Here is a 23,018-nt window from a genome sequence, read left to right as displayed (position 1 = left end):
ATCTAGTTCCTTTTGCATCTGTCCAATCCCCCCCCCCTCTTTCATAACAATATCTGGCATCTCACCAGGATACTCCTCCTACGCTTCTCTGCATTATCCATGCCTTTCTGAAGAGTGGCCACTTCTTCCTGCAGGCAGATTACTTCCTCCTTCATACCAGTGATCTTCTGCTCCAGGGTGGCCTTCAACTCTTCTTGCTCCTCCTCCAACTGGCGCACCTCTGAGGCAGAGAAAGTCATTCATCATTAGGTTGAATATGTTAGACGCATTAACATTAGTGGTGTATACAGTACCGAGAACAAACTGGATTGTCTTTACCCTCTACCTCATTTTACACAATACAAAACTAATGTCTGACATATACCCTGAACAATGTTGCGTCACCGCCTCCCAGAATGCTTCAATCCAATCCAATCCAATCCAATCCAATCCAATCCAATTCAATCCAATCCAAGGATGTGCAATGCAAACCTCTAGACAATAGGCAAATGGGGTAGTTCCTAAACACTCCGAGAGGGACCTACTCAGTGAAGAACAAATACTTTAACAAGCAATTCATTCTTACCTCTAAAGCACGGGATTCTCCAAGAACTCAGACTTGGCGTGCACTGCCAAGTATTAGCATACAAATGAGGAGGTAGCATATTTAGAGATGGCAAGAGAACTATATGAAGAGATGAACTTAAAGATATAGGTCTCATGTGAGAGTAAGCTTCAGTACTAAAATCAAAGAAACAGCATTGAAAAACTATAGCTATTTTTTTTTATTTATTTGATGCTTTTGGAATTTCCCGCAAACAAAGAGTGCCTCTGGATGCCCTGAAAGGGAACCATCACCACAAAACGAACCACCCAGAAACTGACCCCACCATAGGGCACACAGTTGTTTCAACACTTCAAGATATTTTGTACTGTTTTAATTTCGGACATCAAGCATAGACAGTGATGTTTTACCGACTGAGATGGATTTGAAAGGACAATGGTATTTTTGATTTAGATAAAATTCTGAAACTTCTTTAGAGATGATAGGACAGATGGAATTGTTAAGTACTACCTTGTCTTAATGAAAAACTGAATTGTTTCATCAACCCCATTCTTGAATGTGGCCAACTCCTCAAAGAAAGGTTACAGACACTAAAAAATACAATGACAACAAAGCAAATAGGTCTGGTCAATGCAAGATCTATTGGCTTTTCCAGTGTGTTTTAGCCTTTTTTGTACACTAGCGTGACTGCTGTTCAGTATGGTTCAAGGTTAGAAGAGCGTGGTGTAGAGTACAGTAGAATGGAATGGTGAAGAGTGGAATAGTGTCATGGAGTAGCAAAGAGTCATCTATTGGGGTGACAGAGTGTGGCAGAGTGGAGTGGACTGGTGTAGAGTGCATTTGCATAGAGTGTTGCAGAGTATAGTGGTGCAGATGCATAGAATTTTGCATTATAGAATGAAGTGGTGCAGATTAGTGCGTTGCATAGCAGAGTACACTAGCGTAGAGCGCAGTGGTGCAGAGTGGGGTTCGGTGACAGGGTGCAGAGTAGAGTATACTGATGTAGAGTGCATTGGCATAGACTGCACTGGCGCAGAATGCAGTGGAATAGAGTGGAGTGGCCTAAAGTAGATTGTTTCAGAGTTGAGTGAAGTGGCGTAGAGAGAAGTGGAGTGGTGCAGAGTAGAGTGACGTGGCATAGAGTGTAATGGCATAGACCCGAGTGGTGTAGAGTGCAGTGGCATAGAATGGAGTGGTGCAGAGTTGTGTGCAGTGGTGCAGAGCAGAGTGGGGTGGCCTAGAATGGAGTGGCAAAGAGTACAGTGGAGTAGAGAAGAGTGGTGCACAGTAGACAGGCGAAGCGTGAAGTGGCATAGAGTGGTGTGGTGCAGAGTGAAGTAGGGAGCAGTGGCATGAAGTGGTGTAAAGTGGAGTGGTGCTAAGTAGAGTGCACCGGCGTGTAATGGTGCAGAGTAAAGTGGAGTGGCGTAGAGAGGAGTATGTATGGTGTGGTAGCACACTGCTATTACAGACAACGCATTTTCAGTTGAAATTACCATTACATTTTCACAGACAAAGTTTTACTAATAAAACTATACAGCTCACAAACGATAATGTGGGAATTGGCATAGTCTAGTGTACTGATTTGTTTTGGTCATATTCAAGTATTTGTTTCCAACCCACTTCAGAATTAACAAAATATGCTTCATATTTGCTTTCCTAATTCTGATATAGTCTGACATTCTTGCACAGTTAATTTAAATGTTGTTGTGTGCTAGAAAAGAAAGTTTTTCCTACACCCAGTATCCAGCAAGATTGTTATAAATCCTCTCACTAAGAAGAACACGATTTACAAGCTTGAGGGGGGTGGAGGAGGTGGTGTCTTGTGACAGCCTAAAAACAAAGCCAGCAGATTGAAAGCCAGAAAATGTGACTTACAAACCACAAAGCTAGGGATAAGCAATGGGCGGAATGCATTGCCAGGAGAGCTTTTTGAATATTCTAAAGATGTATTTAGCAAAACAGAAAGCTGTGATGCCTGATAGACCCCTTTCAAAATATGGTCTTTATGCCGAATTTGAATGTAAGCTCAAAAAGTACATCAATTTTCTTGGCAAATGCAAAATTATGTCTAGAGCTAGATCCGGTCACCACAGCAGCAGAAAATGTGTTCTCAGAGCTTTCAAATAAGGGTGACTGATAGGAATAGAGACACGAGGCTAGTGAATTTCTATACAACATGATCGCAGACGGACTGTAGGTATGAAAATCCCTAATGCACCAACCCTGGGCTATGCTCCTGCTTATTTCACCATTAGTAACTGAGCTGGTATGTATTTGTGCACAGGAGACTTGAACTACAAGGTCCATGGCAAGTGCTCTTCGTGATTTGTGTGTGCACTGCTCCAAAACAGACTATTCAGATACTTTGAAATTGGGGGTCAGCTAAGGGAACTATCTTTTAACTTGGGTGACTGATGTCCCCATAAACAGAAACAAAAAGAACAGATGATGGACGGAATGCTGAACAATGCAAACATTCACCCCCAGTCACAAACATCTGGGTTTAAGCCATCGTTTTTTTGCCCACCTCACCCCCACACCAGTTTGGACTCTGCCATATACAAACCAGTCTTGACTCTGCCCCATGGAAACAGTCCAGCCCAAACTGCCAAGTCAGGCCTTCCCTGGACCAGAAACAAGCATCCTGGGACTGGTTTTGGGGTATCACCCCTCATCAGCCAAGTTAGCTTGAATCCAGTGGTGCAGTGAGCACGGGACCCATGTCTGGGCGTACCCTTCCCACTTAAGAATGACAAAAGCAAAAAGAAAAGATGATGAACAGAATGCTGAACAATGCAGACATTCACCCTCAGTCACAAAGATCTGAGTTTAATCCATTGTTTTTTTGCCCACCACGCCACCCCGGTTTGGACCCAGCGTTATGCAAATCAGCCTTGACCCAGCCCCCCCCATGGGAACAGTCCAGCCTACAAAAAACTGATGGATTAAATCCACATCTTTGAGGCCTCGAATGACCTTTGTCTCCAGCAATAAAGGATTGAACAGATCAATCCATTGTCTATTAACAATCAAAACCTTGTGAAAGACTGGCCAAGGCCATGGCACTGCCCTGTTTGCCATTCTTCGCCCTCTCGTGGGTCTTGTGGTAAACTGACATGGAGAGCTGAAGCACAATAATTGTTTCTGACTGGATAAACGTCTGACAGTAATACACTCCGACATAGTATTCTAGAATACCTTCCAAGAACATGAACTCACACAGCGAGTAACGTGGATAAAATGTAACCAAACTGTAACCGAATAAAGATACATGTGAACTAGTTTGCTTCCATCCAAGAATATTGAGTGCTACACCGGTTGTGAGTTTCTGGATGGTCTGATATCGCCACTTCATGGATGTTGACTCACCAAAATGTGATGGGTAGCGCAGGTGACATCACAACCTTTGACCTTTATATCACAGGAAGGGATACCAGGATGAGAGGTCACGTGACTTAATTCCTGATGGCATCACAATAATTAACAGTGCTGAAGTTCCATAGTGAGTGCATGATTAACATAAGAGATAAATGTCAATTTTGCTTACCACCTTTATTTTAATTACGGTGCTGACATGAAATGTGAGAGGAGCATTATTCATGTATCTGTCTCACATGAAAAATTATGTATTTGTCTGAAGAGAAGGATACAGTGCCACAAAACACCGTACAATGCCTAAATATTTATACCATAACCGATTTGTTTCCACTGTTAATACCTCAATGTGTAATCAATTGCTAAATCAAAGAGAGGTATAAAAACAAATGTAAAAGGCCAAAACTAGTTTTGTTCACCAGTATTAATTGTAATGAACCCCAGAGCCTGTTCACAAAGTTGGATTTGGTTGTTAACTATGATCTAATTTCGCCCCCTTTCATCTGCCACGAATTTGCAGGGGGGGTGTCCTGGCACACATAAGCTCTTTTATGGGTGCAAAGAACTTATCCATAAGTGTAAAGTTCTCTGTATGCGTAAATGCCACTTAAGGGGTTGGACTGGGGTTGTTCGTGAGAGTTCACAGCCATGGTGTCGCTTGGAATTGGTTTTGTGGGCATTCACAAACTCCCATCATTCCCCCTAGAGCCTAGTCATATTTTTCACTCCAGCCAAGTACTGGTTTAAGTCCCCTTCCACAGTGGGAAAGGGAGTAGATCACCCTCATATTTGGATGGGCCACGGAAGTAGTTTCTGCGAGGGAAAAATATTTCCTCTGCAGAAAAAAAAAATGTGTTAATTTGCACAGGGTAATCAATTCCCCCGGGTGCAGAGTTCCCCACCACAGATAACCTATTCAGTAGGAACGAGTTAAAAACTTGTAACCATCTGGTTTCCCAAGGAATCTGCATAGAAACCTGAATAGGAATTTGAGAAATTTAAAAAAGTAGCAAAGATGCACTCAGGCGCTCATTTAAAAATCTAAGTGGAGTATTACAGCTTTTTTGTGAATCAGCCCTAATGTACTGAATATGAACTATGCTGTTGGCTTAAATTGTTCCATATTGTTAATACATTTTTGTTTATATTAATTTATAAATCACAACCACTGGTGTGAAGCGCAGAGGTGAAGGTTTTATTCAGGAAATGTTTTTATGTAATCACAATAATGAAACATGGCAACAACTTTGTTAAAACTGTTTTTTTTTTTTTTAAAGCAGTATAGCAAAATTACTGCAGGCCCGAATGCAAGCAAGAAACCTGGAGCCCTCTCACTTGGGAGACTGGGAGGATGGACAGTCCCAGTCAATCAGCTTCCTCCAAATGAGAGGGTTTTGATTTCACAACTGCAGGTAGGTTTATTTTTCCTTCCTCCACCTGTGCGTCAGTTCTTTTAAGGTCAAATGAGTGAAGTAGTTGATAGAATGGGCTTGTTTGGTTTGGAACTTATAACCTTTGTCTAATACAGACATCTCCACAGCATGCGCATTAGCAAAATAAATTATCATACTGATATTGTGACCTGTGACTGTTCGATCATGCAGATGCTCATCCCTATGAGCTATATTATTTAAGGTGGAACATGAAATCTAAAGTTTACAGTTTTCTGTGAAAAGTTCTCAACTAAAAGATCTATAAGCAGCTTAACAGAAGATATTCTTCTACAAGACAAAGCAATCTGCAAGCTTGGACAGGTTTGAAGTTTTTCATATAATGCCATTACGTGCAGTGGTTTATATAAATGGTTCAAATACAAGGGGCTTGTGCAAGCTGTGTAAAATTCTGAAAAGTGGAAGAAGTGCCCCTGCGTCTAAATATACCAGAGCCGTATGCATCTTCCAGGCAAGGGAGATCAGTGGAGTGTGCATGTCAGTGGAGAGGTGCATCGTGGTAGCACTAGGACTATCTGGATGCACTGACATCAGTGCATGGTGTAGATCATCATTAGGTACATGGTGAAATCTTGATAATGCACAAGTACTGGGATATCAGTGTAGGGCCCAGGTCAATACAAAAGGCATTTGTGACCTTTTTACATCCCAATTCTGCGATATCCGGGCATGCTGCAGGTTGATTAAGACGCACATTATGAGACTTCTGAAAATTCTCAAAACCGTGAAGTCAGTGCATTGTGCAAACCAAAAACGAACTGTGATTGTTTAGCTGTTGCTGTCTTGCCAGCCTTGTGCTTTAAAAAAATGCATAATAAAAATACCACAATATATTCATCCATGGTGGCTTTCCTTTATCCATTGGTTAGTTCAAGAATCATTCACATTCACCACAGCATACAAGGGTCAATGGGTCAAGTCTACTCTTCAATGGTGACTGGTGATCTTTGAAAGAGGGGGGCGTAACAATTTCCCCAAATTCCAGCAGAGCAACGAAGAACCTTCCTTAGGTGGGTTGGAGGGCTGGGCGTTCTCCCTTCCCTGAGGAAATGCTGAATGAGTGCATTTTAAAGCTTCATTTTCACAAATGATCAACAGACACTGGGGTGCCAAGCCAATGTAGTTTGATGCTCCCCTGGAGTTCATCCCATGTTTTCAAATGTGTAGTGAGTTTCCCCCTATGCCAATTTTACCTCTACTGAGTAAGGGCCAGCATTTTTTCATTGGGTACCGCCAGATGTCAAGAAATAGGTGTGACCGCTATGTGAAAAATTACCTTTAGTATGTCAGGGTCAGCATTTTGTTATGGTTACCCAACCTCATATGCCATTTCTGTACTCCCTGATGCAAAGACCTACCTACAGTATGCCAGTGCCAGCATGCTGCTGTGAATGTCTCATGCAAAAATGTACTTCCAGAATCAGAATGCCCGTGCCAGCATTTTGTCACAGGTATCCCATCTGCCAAGAATTATCTCCAGCATGCCAGCTTGGTAAGGGTAAGACACATACCTACACACACACACACACACTCACTCACTCACACATTTTCACTCCCTCAATCTCCCACGTATTCATTCACACGGTCGCTCAGACTCACTTTTTCTCTCATTCACTCTCACAATCTCTCCTTCTCATTCAGTTACACTCGCTGTCACTTATTGCTCAAGTTCTGTTTTGCTCATTTTCACTCCTGCATACACTCCCACACATTTGACAGATTTTTGTTCTTACTTTCCTTCAGCTGCCTCCACTGGCACCCCGGGGGAAGGAGGAGGAGACTTGAATAACACTTCTCCCTCCCCAACCAGTGGCACATTCTAGAGACACACTGTCTGGTCTTAGCCTGATGAGCAGAACAGTGAATTATCAATATCAGTCTGCAAATATATATCCGCATGCAGAATACAGTATGAAATACTGCTCCAAGCTGTTTTGAGCACTCTTTCAGGTAATATCTTTCAGCCTAGAGGATCAGTACTTGAGATCTGGAGATCTAGCTACAATGGCAAAAGGCAGCATGTTGTACCTCCTAGGATATGATTTCTGTAGCTTTGGACTACCTCCTTGGTATATCTGAAAAATCTATCGAGTGACACACCATTTTTAGTGCACTATTTTCTTGTCCTGTGTGAAAATAGGTGACAAATTTCACATGCAAAATTATCGTTGTCCTGTCTTCATGTGATCTTTTCTAAAGGCATGTCTTGAAAACAGATTTTTCTCTCTCTCTCTTCCACTTTTCGAAAAAAGTTCTTTCACAGTACAGATTAGAGATATTCCACCCATACACAACACTTCAGCAGAACAGGGATAGCATCAAAGTTAATGTACCAAGAGTACGCAAGCTCCTAAGCATATAGTAGTCACTGTAGATTAACTTGAACCTTTTATTCTCTATCATTGGGTTGGGTGACACCTACTAATCTGGCAATGTGAAATGGCACTGCATGACATCAGACTGCAGAGAAGACACCCAGCACATACATTGTGCTGTCCGCCGGACCACATTTAGTTAACAGAATTTTCCATTGCAGGTGATGTCTGACGATCTGAGTCATCAAAGGGGAGGCAGGAAGATTATAAATAACCTACAGTAGATACATTGTATCCATTATAATTATGTTATTCAGGGCATACAACACTATCATCTAATGGATTATATTCAGAGATTCTTTATGTCAGAAAGAACGACTTTCCAGAAATACTTTCCAAGTTTGGAGAGAAGAGGCTCAAAAAAGCAAAAGAAGTTAGGTTGCCTTAAGATTAGATTCATTACGGATCTTAAGAACAAGATTTCAAACTTAGCTTCTAAATCACAGTGATAATGTTTTGCAAAAGTATGGTGAGATACCCAAGTGGTTGTCTTGCAGATCTCTGGTAAAGTCACCATTCTAAGGAAGAGGTACCCCTCTGAGAAAAAGGCAGAAATGGCTGATACGCCCCTCAGAAAAGGTGCAACCATTTCGGCAGGGGAAGCCCCATTAAATTCCCATTTTAAATCACACCCACTGGCGCCCAGATTAAAACGTTAGGTCTACCAGGGAGGTATTTTTAAACAGTAACCATATCCCCCACTCATTACCCTATTCCTTTTCCAAGAAAGTGCTCCCTTGCATCTCACAGTTTATACCACGCTCCATTCAGAGATCGAATGGGAAAGCAGTCTATGATGAAGCATGCCACCAAGGGGTACCCCTGATGGGAGAAAATCCTTTAAATCAAAAGGATCCTTTTCTTTAGGACGATGGGAGGGTTATTAGATTAGTTTGTGTAACGCTCTGTGTCAGAGAAGGGTTAGCCCATGCTCTAGAGCACCTCTTCACTCCCCTTACTTGGTTTATGGATATGTAATGGGATATCCACCTCATTTAAAACACCATAAACTTCAGTCAGTGAGGTGGAAGAAGTGCTGAGCTCTCCTACACCCCACAAGCCACCATAGCTTAGAATGCGAGGGGAGGAGGAAGGGTTGGTTGCATGTGACCATATGAAGATGCCAAGGCTGAAAACTGGAGTTACAGGTATGTAACTCATTTCTTCTCCAGAATTGGATCTCTCATAAAAGCAACAGGACGGAATCAAAATAGCAAGCAGTACATAATAACTGAACAAGCAGGAATTAGGTTTCCCTTTTAGGAAACAAGTCTGGGGAACCACCGACCCCGCTGTGGAAGTGGGTGCTGCACTGACAGCCAGGGAGTAGTACTTCATGCATGTGTGCCTACTTTACCAGGCGGCAGTCCAGCAGATATCTTGCAGAAGCACTCCAGTATAAAGTAGAACAGCTGTCACGATGTTTCAGGTGGAATCCACCCTTCACTCTACCCTGGAAAGGGCACGTCATCTTGTTGTAGCTGAAGGTATGTAGGCTGAAAGCAAATGTGTTATGCCTTTTTTTGGACACTGGTTGCTTCCTCCTGAGTGGGTGAAATACAAAACCACCTGTTAGGATATATTTAAGTCTATTCTTGCTCATGCAAAACCTAATGCCTGCGCAGACAGGGGTGTGGAATTTATTAAAATAACTACTTGTCCAGGGGACAGGTTGCTTCTCAAATCTACTTGTCCTGTAAAAAGATCTACTTGTCCCTTTGGTGGCATGTAGTGTCGCGACAAATTATGGCAGCAATCTCATTATGTAAGAGCTCTGATAATAGCCTCTCTGATTATACCAGGGCTGCTACCATAGTAGGGCTTGAATACTTGCAGTTTCAATCCCTACTGTAGCAATTTCCTTATTTTGCCACCTTTCTTCAGATCTGGATACTGGGGCTGGAGGAAGCAGTAAGCAATAGTTCCAGGGCAGGAATTCCTTTGAGCCGCAAACCTACTAACCTGCATGTTTTAAATATTTTCACCAGCTTCTCTCTAATATTTTCCCATAATAAGAAAGGTTGGACATTTACTCCAGACAATGGCAGAATTGGAACTTCTTCCAGGGTTGGGAAGAAAGTGGCCGGAGAGAAAATTAACTTGCAAATGCTCAATAGATTTTCACATGAGCAAATCTACACATGCATATTTACCCATGCTAAAATACAGTTCACAAATATTTTATAGGGGTACGACATATACCATGGGTGCACTTTTGTGACTTTCTTTAAGAATTTGGGGCCACATGTAGGTAGGTTCAGATTTGAGACCCGCAAATTGCGAGTCAGAGCGACTCGCAATTTGCGAGTCGCAAATCCGAATGTAGGATGGTGTCCCTTACACCATCTGTGATTCGCAAGGGCTTCGCAAATGCCCACCTAGTGAATAATCATGAGGTGGGTCGCAATTTGCGACCCCCTTGCGAATAGCGGCCCTCACAGGGATGGTGGCCTGCTGGAAACAAAGACCACCATGTCTGTGACTGCTTCCTTAAAGGAAAACGAGATGCATTACAAAAACAAAAAATAAAACGTTTTGGTTTCATTTTTTCAGAGCAGGCAGTGCTCTGAAAAAATGTTTACAGTGACATTCACAATGGGGAAGGGGTCCCATGGGGACCCCCTTCCCTTTTGCGAAAGTGTTAGCACCCATTTGAAATGGGTGCAAACTGCGATTGGTTTGCGCCCGCGGTCACAAAACAATCCTACATTGCACTGCGAGTCGCAATTAAGAAGGGAACACCCCTTCCTAATTGCGAGTCGCAAACCCGTTTTGCGATTCGGTAACCAGGTTAGTGAATCGCAAAACTGGGTTTGTGCATCGCAATGTGCTTTTTGCACGTCGCAAACAGCGAAAGTCGCTGTTTGCGACATGCAAAAAGCTACATACATGTGGGTCTTGGTCCCTAATTAGGTCTGGTGTTAACAAAGACATTTTGTTTTTATTAAACTTCTATTTCTCTCTCTTTCGGCTAGCTTTACTGTGAGTGATCGCATTCTGCTCTTCCACAAGGAGCATATTGGCACACAAAGTAGTTTTGTTCAGTGTCAGGATCTACAGTGGCAATCAGTGACGTAAGGAAACTGGAGGGTGCCCCTTTGCAAAGAACATGGAGGAGCCCCCTCTCCAGACTCACTCAGGGCAGGTGCTGTGCTGAAGGGGCCCCCTGGAGGGCGGCTGCGGGGCCTTTGTTATGCCACTGGTGGCAACGTGTGCTTTTAGAGTTCAAAAGCTTTTTGGGGAGTTTTTGCCAGTGTTTGTTACAATGTTGAGGGCCTGGTAGCTCCCACAACAATAATGTGTTACAAAAGCCATGTCAAAACAAGACACACATTGATGAAACTAAAAGACTTATAAAAATATATCAGACCAGTTGGCTTTGTCAGTGTTTGTTTATTTTCATGCTTCCCGTATTCGTGTTGAAAATGGTTACACTGATTTTCCATTAGAAATATTTTTGGGAAATACTAGCATGCATCAACACATTTTACTAAATGACACTTCATTTGCATCTAATCAGAGAGCATTCTGGGAGCATTATACTTAGCCTCATAGCCTAAGCTTTTCAAACATGTGAATACACGTTTTTTTTTTTGTACTGGAACCAACGTCAGTAGTGAAGTGTGACCTTAAAACATTTATTTACAGCATTCACCCTAATAATGAAGGCTTTCAAATGATGAACCATAAATACAAGTTACAACAGCATTATCTTTTGGAAACACGTTACCTCAACTGCAGAGAGTTCCACTCTCTGTAAACAGGCAGCCAAAGGGTTTGTGCTGCATAGGGTTGGGCCTACTTGTCCCAAGGTCAAAGTAAACATAAAAACCTGTTGCCCTTGACCCCAAACAAGATGTCCCGGGCGACAGGATTGGACTGGACGCATAAACTCCAAGTTCATATGAAGGATGACTCTCTGGTAAATTGAAGAAAAGGCCCTTATGGTTAATACCTCTAACTCTTCTTGCTGACGCAAGGCAACTAATACTGCTTTTTTACACAAGAGTAATTTTAGGTGAACCATAGGAATTGGTTTGAAAGGAAGCTATATGAGCTGACTGAGAACATTCTTAATTTCCCATGGCACTGGAGGGCATTCCATAGTGGGAAGGCTCTTAAAAGCCCTTTCATGAATTGCTTTATGATTGTTTATGAAAACTGAGATGATAGAGTTTCCTCTGTTCTTCTGAATGTTGAAATTAGTGTGAGAAGGAATCTCACAGAACAATATTTTAGACAGCAATTGGCCACATCAAGCAAGTATGGAAGCAATTGATGGGACTGCATGGGCATTGGGTTAAATCCACTATCGTTACACCATGAGGCGTAATAAGTCTTTGTAGTTGTCAGGGGGCCATCAGCACCAAACTGTTCCTATATTCTCGTGTAATGTACAAATGGACAAACTCTAGGTAGACAGGTACCAGGCTGTAATGCTTAGTGATTTGAAGAAGCCTAAGATGTGTTTGCAGCAGTACTGCAGGATGTTCAGACAGCCTCAAACAGTCGCAATACCAGTACTGGTGTGGTCACATCTGAGCACATCTGTCTGGTCATTCTAGCATTCTGATGTTCCACTGTTATGTCCACCTTGTTGGAGATCACCCAATCCCACACTTATACTTCTTCTGACGATGCAAGCAACCTAATTTCTCCTTGTTTTGTGATGTAATACTTCAAGGTCATTTTGTCAGTACTGTTTAGCACTGCTCGACCAGCTAGTTTCTGGAAGAACAACTGCAGGCCTAGCCTTATGGGCATTATCTCCAGAATACAGATGTGGAGCTTCTTCTCAGAGTCTGACCCGAGTCCTCTTGGCAACAATGCTGAAATCTTTTTTGATGAGTGGAGTTTTTGTTGTAGACCATCAGGATAGAAGGCCTGAAAGAGCTTGAGAGGATTTTAGTGATTTTTTTCAAGTGGTTGATTTTTCCTCTTCGTTGAGTGTGAGGGAACTAGTATTTTCTACTGAGGAGTTGGCTGCAGGTGCTCGAGGTGAAAAGTTCATCATTGGAAACGTCATGTTTCCTTTTTGAGTTGCCTTCGCGGAAGCACTTCTCACTAAATCATCCAAAAAGAGTGAGCATCCTTCTTGAAAGGGGGAATTCCCATTTTCTCCAGCAGGAAAAATGTCAATTTCCTTTCTCTATCCTTCAGAGTTTTGGAAGGACACGTTTTACAAATATTGCAGCAAGATGCCTTGTGCACTGGATACAAGCAATAAATACTCTGATTATGAGGGTCATCACTGTAGATAGTCTTCTACACACAGTCAGAGCAATATTTAAATAGAGATCTCTTTTCCCCTGTCTATCATGATGGGTGGTGGGGACAGGAAAGGGTCCTACTGGTCCAGAAAGCTGAGAGTTCCTTTCAGAAAAAAAAAAAAAGAAAAGAAAAGAAAAAAAACAACTCCCAGTACTCTGAAAGCTGATGTTAATGTTTGCTGATTTAAGGGAAGACAAGAAAACTTACAGGATAAGGTCAAACACAGGTTAGAGCAGAGCTTGTCTCATGCACTCCCTTACACATGACATGCAGCAGAAATCTGAGCTCTGGTGGCCTTGAGAGGGACTAGTATAGTTCAGCACTTCCACCTTTAATGACTGAAGTTTGACCCATCATTTTAAATGAGGTGGATGTAATTCTATTGCTACAGATATTAGAACATGGTTTACTGCTATATTAACATTTTTGGGGAGGCCAAGCCCGACAAACAGAAACGATTCAATCAGGTGAATATATAAAAAAAAAATCCAATAATCTACAACTGGTACCCTAAATCATCGGATCATGAGGCATCTATTTACAAAAACACTGCATAAGATGACCTGTCGCAATTTTTTAAATCAGAAATTATTAAGAGTAAAACTACCTAGGTTTTCCTTGTAGGTCCTCCTATACAAACCGTTCTCTTTCAGCATCTGTCCTTCCGTTGGTGGTGTACAACACAAATAAAACCATTGAATGGAAGACTGCACCCTTTTCTTACTATCAGCAGGATGCATCAGTCTGAGGTCACTCCTTTCCATATCAAATAGGATTCCATAAATCTGTTCACCATCCTGGCCTTACGTGTTGTAAGAGGCATGACCTAGGCACCGGGAGCAATTATAGAGTAAAGAATGAGCAGCTGTCCTCTGTTCCGTCCTCAGAGGGAATAACTGAAAGAGTCTTTTAAATTTCCAATTTATCTAGCAGCATCTGCTGCTGGTGGCCTGCTGCAAAGTCTTAAATGACATAACTCCACTTTACACTCTCAGTGGAAAATGACCTGTTTTACCTTAAAAAAAAAAAAATGCTTTGTTCTGAGTTGTCGGTAAGAGGAAGATGGAGTGCAATTACGTCTGCAAAAATACAGAAGGATCGAATGCCATCCCTGTAATGTCTCCGCATGGAGAGACTGTACGCACTGCGGCATCCAGGGCGCCCTTTTAATCCTTCGGAAACGAGGTAAGAAGATGATGGATCATTGAATTTTACCATCTCCACCCACACATTGCAGTTATCTGCCCTTTTTCCGTCCTGGGTGGATGAAGGTCTTTTGATCTATTTTCATGCAAAATAAGTATATGAATGTAACTCCTTTCCACCACTGTAGAACAGCAAACACTGGGCAGCTGTCCCCATTCACAGACGCCATCCCCAAACAGAAAAGGGAAGGGGCGGAGATAAGTGCACAATCAACTGCTGAGGGTGTCAGGAACTGGAGTCTGGTGCTTTCCATGAGCTTTCTTCCATTGGAGTGGTGTGGCTCTTGCCCGGGGGACCTTAATCATGTCCTACTGTAACGGAATGGGGTTGTTAGGAGCATCTGTGAAGTAACACCGGAGCCCAAATCTAATCCATTAGGTGGGTTGTTCAGCTAAACTGAAACTTAGAGAGATAATGCAGCCATGCATCAAGGAGAGAACAAAGCCAGAGAAGACCTGACTAGGCTGGGTTATCTGTGATTTCCCTCAGGTAGGGTTTACCTAATGGCAGGAAAGAGAATTCATCACAGGAGCCTTCAGTGAGGAGTAGGAATACAGCTCTCGCTGATCCACCTGACATATGGCTTGCAGCATGTCTGGCCTTATTGGCCTCTAGGGTATGACCTTCAAAGTTGAGTATGGTGAATCTTAACAATGGTCAACCAAAGGAGCTACTGAGGATGCAGTTTCTTGAAGACCATCTGAGTGTTCTTGCAATGAAGGGATTTAAGAAGCGTAGAGGATGTGGCTTTCTAGGGCTCTGGGTCATCTAGTTGGTACACTACAGAGTAAACATTCCCCCCACCCAAAGCAATTGGGGGAAGACTCCTTTTGGGGGGTTGTTCTTCCTGGGGCATAGGACCTTCAGTTTGTGATGTTATCAGCCAAACATCTGGTGCTCGAGTTGGAATAAGGAAGATTTCTATTGGAAGCCTAATAGTATGATGGACCAACCACTTTGTAACTCTTTTAGAGAGGGTACCCATGATATCAATTGCGACGGTGGTAGGTTGAAGCTGGCTCCAGTGTAATAACAATCTTTTGGTACCTCATAACAAACATGGGAGAAAGGCTCAACAGGCCTTTAAGGTCTTCATGGACAGACACCTGTCATCAACCACCAAGCAGAGTAGCGAGTCCGTGAGAAAAAAGGACCATAATGATAAATTGGTCTTTATGCCATATTATTACTTACAAGAAAATCTCAGAACCATTATTAGGGTTTCAGGGTTGAACGTCTAAGGCGTAGTGTGCGCGTGACAATCAGCTCCTTATTTCAATGTTCTGTGAGACCTCATATGCTTCTGTTGAATAAGACCTGTATTACAGTTCCCTGACCAGTGCTGTACATGATGTTGGTATTTGCTCACCAGCATGGTGCAAGGATATGCTAGGGTTTTGGGGTGAACTAGAAGTGGAACTCCATTTTACCGTGGATGACTTTTCGTTCTGATGCCCAGGCAATAGCATTGCAAACAGTGGGTGGCAGCTGAATCGAGCAGTGGGGTGAATGCCTTTCACCTCAGCCACACTAGGTATGTGACTGATTGGCTCTCCCTAGTAAATTGGTGAAGATGGTTATAATTAGAACCCTCATTGTGTGATTGCCATTTCTCCTTTCCTGCATGCCTGCAGGACTGCTCCATTAGATTCCTTTGTTCCTCTGGAGTTCATTTGGAAACCAAGTGCACTGCCAGCTTCCTGCACTCATTCTCAGAAGGACCATTTATGCTCAGGCTGAAACAATGAGCCAGTTCCTGGGAGTCAATGTGTGATCTGAGAGAGAGCAACACACGGACAAAGGGGCTAGCATGGAAGCTTGGCTAAATGAAACACATGACACAAAATGGGCGGATGTAGTACCACTAAATCCTGGGGTTTGTGCTGGATGTAGGAACTATGTTTATGTAATACGTAAGAATCAGAGTGACAAGTTCATCCTCAATTAGTTGTCATGGAGGTGTAACAACCTAAGGGAGAAAAGCACTTTCCAAAGACTAGTCTCCCAAAATACATTTGGGGTGAACTTTAATTTGATTAGACCACTGAAATGCCAACTGTTCCCAGAACTGGATATAAACAAGCCTCTCCCATATATTAATCATTCCCCTTTTGACATGAAGAAGTCAGTACACCCATATATAGAAAGGCTTGAAGGAGAGACAGCTTTTATTCCTTTCTTCATTTAAGAGCCGAGGACTAAATCGCTAAGATAATGGGGAATGTCTCTGCTGCTGAGCACAGACTCCCTTTTTAAAAAAAATCTGTTTATTAAACTTAATATAAAACAAGGTCTGGAAATATCAGTACACTACATACATTTTGGTGAAAAGTCACCTAACTTCTAATGTTTGTACCTTACATTGCACAGCATAGTTCTATTTCAGTGTACTGGCTTTCCATAAACATTCTATAACTAGTAACATGTGACATGATGATTAATATTCTTAGGTATATACTTTGGCGTCCATTATGATAGTGGGAGCGTGTAGCTGTACAGGCTCCGAGGGCTACATTTCTGTGTGTGCTCTTTGGTATAGGGGGATAGCTGTGTCATGGGGCGGTCGATGGGTAAATGTGGTGTGGGCTAGGCCTAGTGATGCAATAGTTTGGATCTATTCTTGGCAGATTCAGTTAATGTGTATAGATTTAGGGATAGCGTATGTTAAGATTATTGAAGGGTATAACTCATGGTGGATATTTGTCATCCCTAGATTCAATTCTAACTACAAAGAGATCCCAATTTTCAACCCCACCTCGTGTCTGACCTTTATGCCTCAGAGTTTGAGATTCCGCCAATGTGTAATCATGCAGGTCTCGTAGCCAGAGGGAATGGGGAGGAGCATTTGGGGCCTTCCAATGTGTAGCTATCAGGCGTTTGTATGTCACGAATGCTAAATCTACAAACTTGTGGACATGTTTATCTTTTTTTGTGCGGTATCGTATATTAAGTAGACAGGATTCTGGAGTCTGGTTAAGCGGTTGGCCTGATAGGTCTATAGTTGTAGTGACGATTTGGTTCCAGCCAGTGTTGATCGTGTGGCATTCCCAGACCATATGGTAGAAGGTTGCTGCGGGGGCAGCGCATCTTGGACATATGGAGTTAGCTCCTGGGTATATTTTATGAATATGAGCTGGGGCGAGATAAGCCTGATGCACATAATTAAATTGCGTGTATCTTAGTCTAAAGTTGCGAGATACGGACTTGATCGAAGTGAGTGCTGTGTCCCAGGATTTTTGTGCTATTGGTGTAGGAAGAGCGGAATCCCAACGAATTTTGACCTGGGTTAGAGCTTTACAGCTTCTTGATAGGAGGATTTTGTATAATTTAGTAACAGTGTGTTTTGCCTCTCCCATAGAAAGTATTGCAGAAAGTAGAAGGGTTTAGTTTGGTTCATTTTGACCGCAGCCCCATATGTTGCGTAGGAGATTATTGATGGCATTGAATGTCAGAAAGGCTCGCGGCTGCATTATCCCCGCAGCCGTCAGATCTGCAAACTTGATTGCTCTGGATTCATTATATAGGTCTCCTGTGTTCAGGGTATTAACCATTCGTACGTCATGATGAGAGGATAAGGCATGGAAGCCCGGTAGCTGTGGTACCGGGATTAAGGGTGAATAGGGGAGGGGTAGCATTTTGCCTTGTACATATCTCTTCCAGCAATGTCTGGCCGAGCTAAGCAGGGGAGTATTGTGTCGTAGGTGTGGGAGACCTGTTAATAACCATGTCAATATCTGTGTAGGGGTTATGTAATCCATTATTGCTGTAACCTCTGTATTGGACGGCTCGTTGAGCCATTTAGTGACCCATTGAAGTTGGGCTGCTGCATAATATAGCTCAAGGTTCGGCATACCCAAGCCACCTTCCTCTTGTGGGTATTGCTTGGTGTTTAGGGCTACTCTGCGTCTGTCTCTGCCCCAGAGTAAGTCAGTTAGTAGGGAATGTACTTTGTGGAAAAACGAGCGTGGTAAGGCCAACGGGAGTGCTGAGAAATAATATAAGAATCTCGGTAATATTAGCATCTTGACTATTGCTATCCGGCCCATGGGCGATAGGGGCAAGGAACTCCAAAATGCCAAGGAGCCTCGGGTGGAGCGAAGCAGCCTATCTAGGTTACCTTCTCTTAGGTCTGCCATAGAATGATACACTTGGACACCCAAATACTTGAAGGTTTAGTACGACCATGGTAATTGGTGCATGGGGGGAGGTGCTTGTTGTTCGGGGGGCAAACAAGTGAGGGGAAAGATACAGGATTTAGACCAGTTCACCCGTAAGCCAGATACAAGAGCGAACCTATCTAGTATATGCATTATCTTGGGCAGGGAGTCAGAGTGGTTGCGTAAATATACCAGGGCGTCATCTGCATACAGGGAAATGATATGATATGTATCGAACTCCCTTATGCCCCATTTATGCGTGTATCTCCTGAACTTAATTGCAAGTGGTTCCATAGCTATTGCGAATAGCAATGGTGAAAGCGGGCAGCCTTGTCTGGTTCCTCTGTTCACAGGAAAGGCTTCCGACACTACCTGGCCGGTTTTAACTCGGGCTGTTGGTTTCGAGTATAGTGTGGTAATCCAATTGATGAAGCCACTCCGGAATCCAAACGTCTTGAGGGTGCTAAATAGATATTCCCAGCCCAGCGTGTCAAACGCCTTCTCGATATCTAGTGACACAGTCACACTCTCTGGGTCAGTGGTGTTGTGCATGATACGAATTAGGCGCCTTATATTAATAAAAGTGTTTCTTCCCGGGATAAATCCAGACTGGTCGGGGTGTATCAAGCTTGGTAGATGGGGGAGCAATCTATTTGCTAGGATTTTTCCCAGAAGTTTGCAATCAGTGTTCAAAAAAGAGAGTGGTCTATATGATCTAACGTCCAAAGGATCCCGCCCCGGTTTTGGTAGAACCACTATTAATGCTTCCCTCATGGAGTCTGGCAATTGTTTTCTATTACGCGCTTCATTAAACACCTCTAACAGGGGTTGTAACAGGTGAGTGCTTTGCGAGTTATAATATTCTGGTGGTAAACCATCTGTGCCAGGGGTCTTGCCTCGTGCCATCTGAGAGAGGGCCAAGCGAAGCTCTTCAATAGTGATGGGGCCGTCTAGGATATCAGCGTTGTTGACGATGCTCGAGTTTTGGGGAATCTGAGTTAGGAATTCGGCTAGTTGCTGTTCTGTGGGAGGGATAGAAGATTGGTAAAACGTGTGATAATACGTATAGAAGGCCTTGTTGATGTCAGCTTGAGTGTTGACCTCTATTCCTGTTTGTAGTTTGATAGCTCCTATCGGCGACGATTGCGGTGATTGACGCACCAACCACGCCAGTAGTTTGCCCGATCTGTCCCCCTCAGCATGTTGTCTCGTTTTAAAATGTCTATAGTCATGTCTACCAAGACTATTGTCCGTTTCTCTGTATTTTGCTTTCAGTGATATAAGTGTTTCTGGCGGTGTATTATTTGTTGAGACTTCAATCTCCGCCCTATGTATTTTGGCTTCCAATTTTAATAATTCTGAGGACAGCATTTTCTTAATGCCCACGGATGCTGCCAGGCAATGCCCTCTAACTACTACTTTATGGGCATCCCATTCAGTAGCTCGGGTTGATGTTGTATTTTTATCTAGAGAGAAATAGGTCGACAGGCATGTGGCCAATTCTGTGTTAAAGGGGAGGTCAGTCAAGGCGTCTGGCTGTAGACGCCACGTTGGAATGCGGGCATGAATATAGCCCCATAGCAACATGGAGTAGTGTGGATTATGGTCTGATATAGTGCGGGCTAGGTAGCCAGATGTAGTTACCTTTGGGATTATGTTAGACGTAGCGAAGAACATATCTAGCCTAGTGTAGAGTTTGTGTACTGGTGAATAGAACGAGTACTCGCGTGATGTGGGATGGGAAGTTCTCCATATTTCAGTTAGCCTGTTGTTAGCAGCCCATTCTATCAGATCAAGCGATGCTCGTTTTGCCGTGGCGCTTTCCAGTGGGGGGATAGAGCGGTCTTTCAGGATATCCAGAACACAGTTGAAGTCTCCGCCCCATATGGCATCTATTGCGGGGTCACTGAGCATGCTACTGCCTAGTGTCCCTAAAAAGTCACGTTGATTAGTATTAGGAGTGTATAAAGTTATCAGGGCTAGTGGGATGCCGTCTAAAGTGCCTTCTAGAACTACGTACCGCCCGTTTGGGTCGCACTGTTTGCGGGACACAGTATATGGGACCCCGGGGGCTATCCAGATTCCAGTTCCTCTGGCATATGACGAAAAGGTGGTCCCATATAATTGTCCTTTCCACTTTGTTTTAGTTGATGCCAACGAGGATTTATCTAAGTGGGTCTCTTGCAACATGGCTATGTGTATCTGGTGCCTCCTAAGATATGTATAAATCGGTTGTCTTTTACTTGCGGAAGCCATGCCCTTTACATTCTATGTTAAGGTTTTGTATTGTGTAGCATAGTGCTTATTTTGAGATGCCATGGGATTTGAGTAAGATATTCTGAGGGGATACCACTCGAGGTTGTTCAAGCCCAATTTTCTTTGTTATTTGATATCTATACCCATCAACTAGCCTCTTAGCTATTGAAATGTGTGACCTACTTTTAAGGTTTACATTGTGGTGTGACGCTCTATAATTAGTACATGTCAATACACATAACAATAAAACTTTCCATTCAACTACAGCTACAAGATCCACTATACCTAACGACAGTAGCAGATGTGATAAAAACAAGGGGGTAATAAAACTTGTCATCTTGGGGTAACAGTCCATATGGTGCGGAGGGTGTTCCATGGCTACGGGTGGTTGAGTGATTTAGATCCGGCCTATTTTGCGTATATTGGTGTCATTGCCAGGACTGAGCGGTGGTGGGCCGGGCACACGAGACAAGGAAAGTGTTTATGCAATTACAAACGACGACAGTGTCTAATTAGGAACAGCAGATGGAATGGCATCCTATATATGGGAACAAGTATTTAACAAATGTCATCTGCTGTTCGTGGAGTGAGGTGTGGGCCCCGGTCAGTTTCCGTTGAGTCGGAGTTTAACTCTAGTTCAGGTTCTGCTTCTGATTGCTCAGAGAAAGATGTCGGTGATACATTGGCAAAACGCTGCGCAGACTGTAGCAGTAGCGATCTTTCAACTTGTGATTGTTCAGGGGAAGGTTTATTGCCTTGTTTACTGCGAGGTTTACGTTTATTTCTCGGGGGTAGGCTTTTGTCATTAGGGGGTGGTGGGTCAGCTAGTCCTTTTGCATGAAGCCATGTCCATGCGTCTTCAGGAGTAGTGAAAAATAGAGTACGAGTGTTGTCTTGTATTCGGAGTTTAGCGGGGAACAGCAAGGAGTACTTAATATTGTGCTCTCTGAGACGCTCTTTGATCCGGTAGAATGAGTTTCGTTTTTTTTGTACCTCCCCTGTGAAGTCCGGACAGGCGGTTATTTGCGTGTTCTCAAAGTGTATTGGGTTAAATTTTCGGAATAGTTGTAGTATAAGGTCTCTGTCACGGTAGTTCAGTAATTTTGCTATGAGGGGACGTGGATAGGCACCCGGTGGTGGGGGTCTGCCCGGTATCCTGTGGGCGCGTTCTATTGAAAAGAACTTTGGAACGTTATTTTTCAACACCGTTTCAGTCAGCCATTTTTCGATAAAGAGTTCTGTATTTGGGCCCTCGGTGCGCTCCGGAAATCCCACGAACCGGATGTTATTTCGGCGCGATCTGCCTTCGGCTTCTTCGGCTCTTCGTTTAAGTGTCTCAACTTCTGCTGTTATGGCGCTTAATTGGGATTTAACTTCTAACATAGATGGTGTAAGGTGTGACGTGTCTTTTTCAAGCTCAGCGACCTTTTCTGCCAGCACCTGCTGGTCTGCACGAAGCAGGTTAACATCTTCTGTAATTGAGCCAATCTTCGCTTCCAGAGTTGTTTTAGTATCCAGTATGGCTTGCAGCACTTTTTCAAATTGTGTTGAGTGCGTTTGCAATGTCTCTTCCATTTTCTGAAGGGTTTGGTATGTGTCTGTGGCCCCGGATGATAGAGGCGGTTTGGTTGGGTCCATGGTTTCAGGGGGCACACGCGGGGTCTTTGGTTTTCCCACCAGATGGCTCACGTTTAAAGTTATTGCTGAACTCTAAATTCAGCGTTGTGTTGTTTCATTTTGTCTCAGAGGCTAAGTGCTGCGGCGTCGGTGGCGTGTCTCTTGCGATGTATAGGAGTTAAACTACGCCACATTGTCTGTGGACGCCAGGCGGCCTCCCTTTTTCCCTACACTACGCACTCGCCGGCCGGCGCTACCAAGGACTGTTCCTGCTGCAGTTTATTTCTGCGTTGTTGTGGCATCGGCTCTTCGTCAATCTGCCTACTGGGTATCCGACGGTTTTCCAGCCATTAATTCTGCCAGCCAGGGGCCTACCTGTCCTCTAGAGGGATACAGGAGGCCTTCGGAGCGTGCTGTTCAGCCCACCCAATATCCTCCGATCGGGCGTATGCCGGGGCAGGAGTCCCCGAGGCTCACACTTACCGCCTCTTGGGAGCTCCACAATCCAAAGCTAGCGCGGCTCCGGCCGCCTCAATTTTTCAGATCAGAAGCGCTCGGGTGCTTCACAGCGCGATCACGTGACAGAGGAGGGCGCCGCGAACGCCCCACGGGCCTGACGCGAGTTTGGCATCCTGGGCAGCTACCTCGGGTCTGTGCGCGTTGCCGCCTCCGCTCTGCTGGTTCCGCAACTGGGGGGGATGGTTTTCACCCCCGTAGCGGATCAGGACGTCTTTTTACAGAATCCCGCGCTTACTGCTTCTTG

The 23,018-nt window shown here is 43.7% G+C and overlaps 1 protein-coding gene across 1 annotated transcript in view; it reads right to left on the bottom strand.

Annotated features, from left to right (window-relative positions):
* Window positions 1–23,018, bottom strand: part of LOC138303688 (centrosome-associated protein CEP250-like) — a 159,234-nt gene that overhangs the window by 27,137 nt on the left and 109,079 nt on the right. The window contains exon 28 of the mRNA XM_069243015.1: window positions 66–220. Coding sequence (XP_069099116.1) covers window positions 66–220 — 155 coding nt within the window. The remainder of the gene's footprint in view (window positions 1–65; window positions 221–23,018) is intronic.

Source organism: Pleurodeles waltl, chromosome 7, assembly GCF_031143425.1.
Source record: "Pleurodeles waltl isolate 20211129_DDA chromosome 7, aPleWal1.hap1.20221129, whole genome shotgun sequence".
Lineage (NCBI taxonomy): Eukaryota > Metazoa > Chordata > Amphibia > Caudata > Salamandridae > Pleurodeles > Pleurodeles waltl.
The sequence above is the reverse complement of the archived record's forward strand: the minus strand, read 5'-3'. Positions and strand labels throughout refer to the sequence as shown.